Genomic DNA, 10,000 nt, shown 5'->3' with positions numbered 1-10,000 from the left:
TAGTTGATGTGAAGTAATGGGAACCTTGGATAGGTCAATAATTCATAATAACATTGATTTTGATTCAATATTATGTTTTGAGCAATGACAGTTTGAAAGAAAAAAAACCAGCTTTGTTTTATTAGTCAACATTGCAACTTTTTCTAAATTACATTTAACCTTTAAGCTTTTTTATTTCACTTTTGTTATGTTTTTGTTTATTTTAAAAGTATTTTTAGAATGTGCCGTGGGCCTTTAAAACATTAGCTGTGGGCCGCAAATGGCCTCCGGGGCACACTTTTGACACCCCTGCTATAGATAATAAAACATTAAATGTGATAAATCTATGGATAAAAAGCAGAGCCTGGCGACGCATGCGCGTTTATCATAACTCTCTCGCTCTCTCTGTCTCTGTCCCTCCCTCACCAATGCTGCTGTGCGCACAATTTGTTTTGTTTTTAACCCCTTCTTAACCCTGAATGTACATTGAAAATACACGCAACCCTAACTCAAAATGCCGGACATTTGAGGCATTAAAGAAACTCCGCCGGGACAGCCCCGCAAAAGAGGACGTATGGTCAGTCTATCGTAGCCCGTTAGCTGCTAGCATGCCATGTGTTGTGCCTCGGTGTGCATTGTTTACACAACGTGCGTTACGCTACTTAATATGTCCGCGTGGAAACTCGTTCGGTACACCTCCGAACCGAACCGGAACCCCTGTACCGAAATGGTTCAATACAAATACACGTACCGTTACACCCCTAATAAAAAAAAATATATATATATATATATATATATATATATATATATATATATATATATATATATATATATATATATATGTGTGTGTATGTATATATATATGTGTGTATGTATATATATATATACAGTATATGTATGTGTATATATATATATATGTATATATATATGATTTATGACACCAAAAGACTTACAAAGTTTGCGAGTAATCATCCCTAATCAAGCAAACTTTTGTGAGAGCCAGCAACGATTACTTTGGGAAAAATTATGATCCAGAACCATATATTTTTGATTCCGAACACAAAGAGGATGAGCAATAAGTTTTAGAAGCCGAGGGCTAAACGGATGCAGCTTTATTGAAACACTGTAGCATCAGCAGCATTGCTAGTTGCTAAACATACAAACTAACCAAAACAAACACTGTAATATTTTCCACTCTCGCTAGGATGCCGACCGACGGGACGCTCAGATAATTCCGTTTAGATGTCATAAAAATGGAGTCTCACAGTAAATTTTTGGGGTCCCACTTTTTTGTAAGCGTTTTGAAACAAATGATAAATGTATGCATTATCCTGTTATAGCTCACATTCTATATTGTGTTTTGGAAAAAGGTCATCATTACTTAATTCATTAAAAAAAATGATACAAAAGAAAACACATTTGTATGCATATGTACATTTATTCAGTTATAAACATTCATTCACTTTCTTCTTTCCTTTATGGATCTAAACTTTACTGCTGTCGGTATTTTTTTCTATATTTTTATTGTATCATTTCGGAATGTGTTTGTTCTATTTTTGGCCAAATTTAAGACAAAGAAATCAATCTGAAATTGTCTTTATTTTTTCGTTTTAATGCCATGATTTTAATAGTCAGGCCCACGTGTGCACAGATTTTCCTCCATGCAGCCCCTGAGCTAAAGAACCCATCCATACATTTTCTACCGCTTGTCCCTTTTGGGATTGCGGGGGTGGTGCTGGAGCCTATCTCAGCTACAATCGGGCGGAAGGCGGGGTACACCCTGGACAAGTCGCCACCTCATCACAGGGCCAACACAGATACTGTAGACCAGGGGTCACCAACCTTTTTGAAAGCAAGAGCTACTTCTTGGGTAGTGATTAATGCGAAGGGCTACCAGTTTGATACACACTTCAATAAATTGCCAGAAATAGGCAATTTGCTCAATTTACCTTTAACTCTGTTATTATTAATAATTAATGATATTTACACTTAATTGAACGGTTTAAAAGAGGAGAAAACACGAAAAAAATGACAATTAAATTTTGAAACCAAGTTAATCTTCAATTTCGACTCTTTAAAATTCAAAATTCAACCGAAAAAAAAGAAGAGAAATTCTAGCTAATTCGAATCTTTTTGAAAAAATAAAAAAAAAGAATTTATGGAACATCATTAGTCATTTTTCCTGATTAAGATTAATTCTAGAATTTGGATGACATGTTTTAAATAGGTTAAAATCCAATCAACACTTTGTTAGAATATATAACAAATTGGACCAAGCTATATTTCTAACGAAGACAAATCATTATTTCTTCTAGATTTTCCAGAACAAACATTTTAAAAGAAATTCAAAAGACTTTGAAATAAGATTTAAATTTGATTATACAGATTTTCTAGATTTGCCAGAATTAAAAAAAAAAAAATTTAATCATAAGTTTGAAGAAATATTTCACAAATATTCTTCGTCGAAAAAACAGAAGCTAAAATGAAGAATTAAATTAAAATGTATTTATTATTCTTTACAATAAAAAAAAAAAAATTACTTGAAGATTGATTTAAATTGTCAGGAAAGAAGAGGAAGGAATTTAAAAGGTAAAAAGGTATATATGTTTAAAAATCCTAAAATCATTTTTAAGGTTGTATTTTAAATCTCTAAAATTGTCTTTCTGAAAGTTAAAAGAAGCAAAGTAAAAAAAATCATGAATTTATTTAAACAAGTGAAGACCAAGTCTTTAAAATGTTTTCTTGGATTTTCAAATTCTATTTGAGTTTTGTCTCTCTTAGAATTAAAAATGTCGGGCAAAGCGAGACCAGCTTGCTAGTAAATAAATACAATTTAAAAAATAGAGGCAGCTCACTGGTAAGTGCTGCTATTTGAGCTATTTTTAGAACAGGCCAGCGGGCTACTCATCTGGTCCTTACGGGCTACCTGGTGCCCGCGGGCACCGTGTTGGTGACCCCTGCTGTAGACAACATTCACACTCACATTCACACACTAGGGCCAATTTGAACCAATTAATTAAATATTCAAACGCAGTCTTGCTGCTCAAACTGTGTGTGATGTTACAGTGGCCAAAAATATTAAATAAAACCACTGCCTTATTTTAATGAATATTTAGGCCTACTACGCTACTGTATTTTAATGTTGTCATTATGGTGGTACATGGAGAGCCAAGTTTTTTCTGAGGTGGTACTTTGTAAAAGAAATAAGTTTGAGAACCACTGTTCTAGACGTATCTCTGATTATGTCAATCAAAAGTCAGCATTGTTATCTTTGTCAAGGCAAAACTGTTGCATTGATTTTGTTGTTAACGACCTTGCAGGTGATTCGGTGATCCAGAATGCAGCCAACAGCGGAGTCGGGCAGGCGGTCATTCAAATTGCTTCAGCAAAGGGAATAAACACCATCAATGTGGTCCGAGATAGGTATATCCACATGTTACACTTATGATGTATTACAGTACATTTGCATTAAATGGGTCATATTATGATTTTTTTTTTTACATTTTAAACACTTCCTTGTGGTCTACATAACATGTAAAGCTGGTTCTTAGGTCAAAATGTTGCATAGATTGTTTTACAGACCATCATCTTCAAGCCGCTTTCTGACCATTTCTTCAGGATCAATCAATCAATCAATCAATCAATGTTTATTTATATCTTCTTCGGCAGTCACTCGTAGTCGAGTATGACTGTCCTCAGAATGGATGGATTCCCATTCGGGAGGACGCCTGCGCGTGACGTCTTTTAGCGTGGGGAGACTGATGCGCCTGCAGCCACCACACGGTCCTTGGCAGAGAGGGGCTTTGATCCAGTGGCATGGATCCATGACGACTGGAGACCACTCTCTGTTGCAGCCTTCATCCGCCTTCAGTGCCGTTGTGACATGCCGTGTCATCCTCCGCCACTTCCACTGTTGAGGTCTTTGAAATGCTATTCAACCCATAGGTGGGACCCTGACAGGTAGTACCACCCCGGGTCAGAGTGGACCTGGGAGCAATGATGACTGAGGGGTAACTCCACCTTCCCCAAAACTCCAGAACTCCCGAACTGAAGCCTCATCACCGGATGCAGTTTTGAGTCATACCCAGGACAATTATTTATATAGCCCTAAATCACAAGTGTCTCAAAGGGCTGTACAAGCCACAACGACATCCTCGGTACAGAGCCCACATACGGGCAAGGAAGACTCACCCCAGTGGGGCGTCAATGTGAATGACTATGAGAAACCTTGGAGAGGACCGCATATGTGGGTAACCCCCCCCCCCCCCCCCCCCCCTCTAGGGGAGACCGAAAGCAATGGATGTGGAGTGGGTCTGACATAATATTGTGAAAGTCCAACACATCAGCGAAAGTCCAGTCCATGGTGGGGCCAGCAGGAACCATCCCGAGCGGAGACGGGTCAGCAGCGTAGAGATGTCCCCATCTGATGGACAGGCTAGCGGTCCACCCCGGAGCAGAGTAGAAAAGAAAAGAAAAGAAACGGCAGATCAACTGGTCTAAAAAGGGAGTCTATTTAAAGGCTAGAGTATACAAATGAGTTTTAAGATGAGACTTAAATGCTTCTACTGAGGTAGCATCTCTAACTTTTACCGGGAGGGCATTCCATAGTATTGGAGCCCGAATAGAAAACGCTCTATAGCCCGCAGACTTTTTTTGGGCTCTGGGAATCACTAATAAGCCGGAGTTCTTTGAAGGCAGATTTCTTGCCGGGACATATGGTACAATACAATCGGCAAGATAGGCAGGAGCTTGACGGTGTAGTATTTTATACGTAAGTAGTAAAACCTTAAAGTCGCATCTTAGGTGCACAGGAAGCCAGTGCAAGTGAGCCAGTATAGGTGTATATATGTATGTATATATGTATATATATAAAGGTATATACAGTATAGGCGTAATATGATCAAACTTTCTTGTTTTTGTCAAAAGTCTAGCAGCCGCATTTTGTACCATCTGTAACCTTTTAATGCTAGACATAGGGAGGCCCGAAAATAAAACGTTACAGTAATCGAGACGAGACGTAACGAACGCATGAATAATGATCTCAGCATCGCTTGTGGACAAAATGGAACGAATTTTAGCGATATTACGGAGATGAAAGAAGGCCGTTTTAGTAACACTCTTAATGTGTGACTCAAACGAGAGAGTTGGGTGGAAGATAATACCCAGATTCTTTACCGAGTCACCTTGTTTAATTGTTTGGTTGTCAAATGTTAAGGTGGTATTATTAAATAGATGTTGGTGTCTAGCAGGACCGATAATCAGCATTTCCGTTTTCTTAGTGTTGAGTTGCAAAAAGTTAGCGGACATCCATTGTTTAATTTCATTAAGACACGCCTCCAGCTGACTACAATCCGGCGTGATGGTCAGCTTTAGGGGCATGTAGAGTTGAGTGTCATCCGCATAACAGTGAAAGCTAACACGTATGATGTCACCTAGCGGCAGCATGTAAATACTAAAGAGTGCAGGGCCAAGAACCGAACCCTGGGGAACTCCACATGTTACCTTAACATAGTCCGAGGTCACATTGTTATGGGAGACACACTGCATCCTGTCAGTAAGATAAGAGTTAAACCAAGACAAGGCTAAGTCTGACATCCCAATACGCGTTTTAATACGCTCTAATAAAATATTATGATCAACAGTATCGAAAGGATGCGCCCTTTTGTTGTAGTTTTTAGCGCTTCCACATGGAGTCTCCTGACAGATATAAGTTAGAACTTTATGCAATTTTTTTTAATTAGAAATGACAACCGCGGAGGATGCATGTGCATGTACGAGCCAGTCTGCCCCACAACAAGAGGATAGAGAAAAATAAGTAGCTTATTGACTACAATGGCGAACTCTTGCAAAGCTCTTTGGGTAAATTTATTTTCTGACCATTTCTTCAGGATGCGCCGTTTTGTTGGCGATCTTATTTACTTCCCTTCATTTTGACTACGTCTTCCACCCACCACCTTTGTTGTAGTTTTTAGCGCTTCCATATGGAGTCTACTGACAGATATAAGTTAGAACTTTATGCTACCGTATTTTCCGCACTGTAAGGCGCACATAAAAACCTCCAATGTTCTCAAAAGCTGACAGTGCGCCTTATAATCCGGTGCGCTTTATATATGGCCCAATATTGAGCCGCAACAAACCTAAACTTCATTTTCATAAAGTTTAGGTCTCGCAACTACGGTAAGCAGCCGCCAACTTCTTTTTCCCCCGTAGAAGAAGAAGCTCTTCTTCTACGGTAAGCAGCCGCCAACTTCTTTTTCCCCCGTAGAAGAAGAAGCGCTTCTAACCCCAAAATGGCTCCTATTAAGAGACACGCTTACGACGCAGAGTTTAAACTTAAGACGATCAGTCACGCAGTAGAACACGAGAATAGAGCAGCAGCGAGAGGATTTAACATTAACGAATCAATGGTGTTTAATTTGGACACTGAAGAAGAAGAATTTGAGGGATTCGTGGATGAGGAATAACTTAATAAAGTGAGCTTTACATGTTTATTTTGTGTGTTGTGTTGGGTGACATTAACGTTTGAGCAACGTTGAGTTATTGATATATTGTTATTGCTTTGCAGTATTACTATATTGTGATTACACTAACGTTTGATTTACCGTAACAGTATCACTGTTTTTACGTGTTTATTGAATGAGGGAAAAGTTCCCCTCCACTATGTGATATAAATGTTGCACTACATGTTATACCTTGCTGTTGTTAAAAGATAAACAAAACACCACGTCACTGACTTTACCTCGGGGGAAATAATAAAACAGCTGTTTATTCATTTTGGGAGTGAACAGAGTTGTCAGAACGCTGCTTTGTAATCTATTAATAAAGTTTGACTGACCTATCTGACTGTTTTGTTGACATTCCCTTTAGCGCAGCTCCATCTAATGGATGCATAGGTGCGCTTTATATATGAACAAAGTTTTGAACTATGCCATTCATTGAAGGTGCGCCTTATAATCCGGTGCGCCTTATAGTGCGGAAAATACGGTACTTTTTTATTAGAAATGACAACAGCGGAGGACGCATGTGCATGTACGAGCCAGTCTGCCCCACAACAAGAGGATGGAGAAAAAAAGTAGCTTATTGACTACAATGGCGAACTCTTGCAAAGCTCTTTGGGTAAATGTATACCATATATGGATAATCCGCTGACGTCACACTTGGGGAAAAACGTCACGAGTTGGGCAAATTCTAAACCGCTCGATTGGAGGAAGTATGAAGGAAGGCAAGATTGTTTAAAAAATATCCCCACCTTGCCTCCATTATTTGATTTAAAATTTCCTGGGAGTTATTTAGATCCTAAATACCCAAAAACAGATAGCGGTAGGTAAGAAAAGTTGGTTTGGCAGTCCCCTTTAAATAAAGCATAAATTCATCCAATATGATTTGGTTTATCTTGTGTTTAATAGCTGCTATTCATAAAACTTTCTTTCTCAAAAGGCCGGACTTCACGCAGCTCAGTGATAGGCTGAAGGCCCTGGGAGCCAGTCATGTGATCAAGGAGGAAGCACTTCGGCGACCTGAAATGAAAGAACTATTTAAGGTGTGTAGTTTTGAAAGGAAATTGTATTTCTGACTGAAACAGAAAACAGTCGTGATAAACCAACAATTGGGGAAAGGTATGTCTCTGAAATTGCACAAAAACACGGTCAACAAAACGATGAACTCCACAAGCTTTTTGTGGGTTTTTTTCAGAAAATTAGATTTTGCACAGAAGACCCTTTTTCACTTCTGATCATACTTGCCAACCCTCCCGTTTTTAGCGGGAGAATCCCGGTATTCAGCGCCTCTCCCGACAAACTCCCGGTATTCAGCCGGAGCTGGAGGCCACGCCCCCTCCAGCTCAATGTGGACCTGAGTGGGGACAGCCGTTCTCACGTCCGCTTTCCCAGCAGCTTGCCTGCCCAATGACGTCATAACATCTATGGCTTTTAGAGAGTAGAGTGCACAACAAGCAGAGAGAGTTCTTATGTGGGTTTATTGTTAGGCAGTTTCATGAACGTCCTCCCAGCGCGGTAACAACACACAACAACACACGTCACGTTTAATCTACCGTAAAGCAGTTTGTCTGCTGTAAACAGCAATGTTGTGACACTCTTAAACAGGACAATACTGCCACCTACTGGATAGCCTGCAGAACACTGAAATTCAATTATGTCTTTTATTTATATGTATAATAAAATTAAAATAAAATATATATATAGCTAGAATTCACTGAAAGTCAAGTATTTCATACATATATATATATGAAATACTTGATTTGGTGAATTCTAGCTGTAAATATACTCTCCTCTTAACCACGCCCTTGGCCACGCCCCAACCACGCCCCCCCACCTCCCGATATTGGAGGTCTCAAGGTTGGCAAGTATGCTTCTGATACATACTGATATTTGAGCCTTGGTACCGATATTGATCTGAACTTGAATTTTTATCATGATTTAATATTTTGTAGTGTTGAACATTAGAAAGGGTTGGATCAAGGGAAATGACTCAAGTAGAGAACAATGGTATGTATGACTGGAATGAACTTAATGCTGTCTTTAAAGGGGAACGTTTTTTTTTACACCAAAACAGCTTTGTTCTATTCCTATTAATTCTTATGGGTAAAATGTCTACTGTACTGTACTGGATTATATTTTGCTTTCCTTTCAGATGTGCCCAAAGCCTAAACTAGCCTTGAATGCAGTTGGGGGCAAAAGTGCAACTGAGCTGCTTCGTCATCTACAGTGAGAGGGCTGCACAGTCTTGAGTAGAATGTAAATACTACAATAAGTGGATTTTTATTGCAGGCCGGGGCGGTCCATGGTGACCTATGGGGGGATGTCCAAACAGCCAGTCACTGTCCCCGTGGTAAGATCAGTCAAAGTTTATTTATATAGTACTTTTCATGCCGCACACCAAATAAATGGTCTGCCTCTCGTGTTCTGTAGAGTGCTCTTATTTTCAAGGATGTGAAAATTTGCGGATTTTGGGTCACAAAGTGGAAGAGAGATCACTCACACGGTGAGTTGGCTGCTGCAGAAGATCCACTTTTTGACATTTGATATGAATAATAATACATTTTATTTAGATTACAATCACTTTTTCATTGAGAAAATGTCAAGGTCACCAGTTGTCACATGTACAACCAATTTGTATGCAGCGCCGCCACCTGCAGGACTAGATTGGAACATTATTGGCTCCAATTTATGTCAAATGTGTATTTATGTACTTTTATCAACAGCAACACTTTACTTCAAGCAAACTGATCTTTTGCTCTTTGTTTTCTTCAACTGTTTGATATTACAGCAAAACTATGTTATACATTTGATTTTGAATCCATCCATTTTTCTACCGCTTGGGGTCGCGGATTGATTTTAAATAATTGAATAATGATAATCAAATATAAGTATACTGATACACATGTAATATGGTTTGTCTTTTTGTTTTAATTTGGCAAATCAGGGTGGGGTTTTGATTGATTGATTGATTGATTGATTACAACTTTTATTAGTAGATTGCACAGAGAAGTACATATTCCGTACAATTGACCACTAAAAGGTAACACCCCAATATGTTTTTCAACTTGTTTAAGTCGGGGTCCACTTAAATTGATTCATGATTCAGATATATACTATCAAATATATACTATCATCATAATACAGTCATCACACAAGATAATCATCAGAGTATATACATTGAATTATTTTCTAGGGGTGTGAATCTTTGGGCACCTAACTATTCCATCTGATTCCAATTCCTGCAATGACTATTCGATTCAGAATTTATTCTCCATTCAACACGATTCTTGATTCCTACCGATTCTCACAATGTATTATTTGGTATGATTACAATGAAACTTTTTCAAAAGAGGTTACAAGTTAAAAAAAGCTTCTGGTTTCAAATGGCCTAAAATGTCTTTAAAAATTGTTATATATATATATTTGTTTTATTTTTTGAGGGGGCCAGGTAATAAGCAAGTGTATATATATATATATATATGTATATACACTACCGTTCAAAAGTTTGGGGTCACATGTAAATG

The 10,000-nt window shown here is 38.4% G+C and overlaps 1 protein-coding gene across 4 annotated transcripts in view; it reads left to right on the top strand.

Moving 5' to 3' along the window:
• mecr (mitochondrial trans-2-enoyl-CoA reductase) overlaps positions 1-10,000 on the top strand; it is a 28,803-nt gene that overhangs the window by 12,753 nt on the left and 6,050 nt on the right. For 3 of the 4 annotated variants that reach the window (XM_062063967.1, XM_062063968.1, XM_062063965.1), the window contains exons 5-9: positions 3,300-3,402; positions 7,417-7,519; positions 8,629-8,702; positions 8,766-8,826; positions 8,907-8,979. In XM_062063967.1, the coding sequence (XP_061919951.1) occupies positions 3,300-3,402; positions 7,417-7,519; positions 8,629-8,702; positions 8,766-8,826; positions 8,907-8,979 (414 nt within the window). The remainder of the gene's footprint in view (positions 1-3,299; positions 3,403-7,416; positions 7,520-8,628; positions 8,703-8,765; positions 8,827-8,906; positions 8,980-10,000) is intronic. The other variant, XM_062063969.1, reaches the window with a different exon arrangement.

Source organism: Entelurus aequoreus, linkage group LG11 (assembly GCF_033978785.1).
Source record: "Entelurus aequoreus isolate RoL-2023_Sb linkage group LG11, RoL_Eaeq_v1.1, whole genome shotgun sequence".
Taxonomy (NCBI): Eukaryota; Metazoa; Chordata; class Actinopteri; order Syngnathiformes; family Syngnathidae; genus Entelurus; species Entelurus aequoreus.
This window is presented reverse-complemented; position numbering and strand designations above follow the sequence as displayed.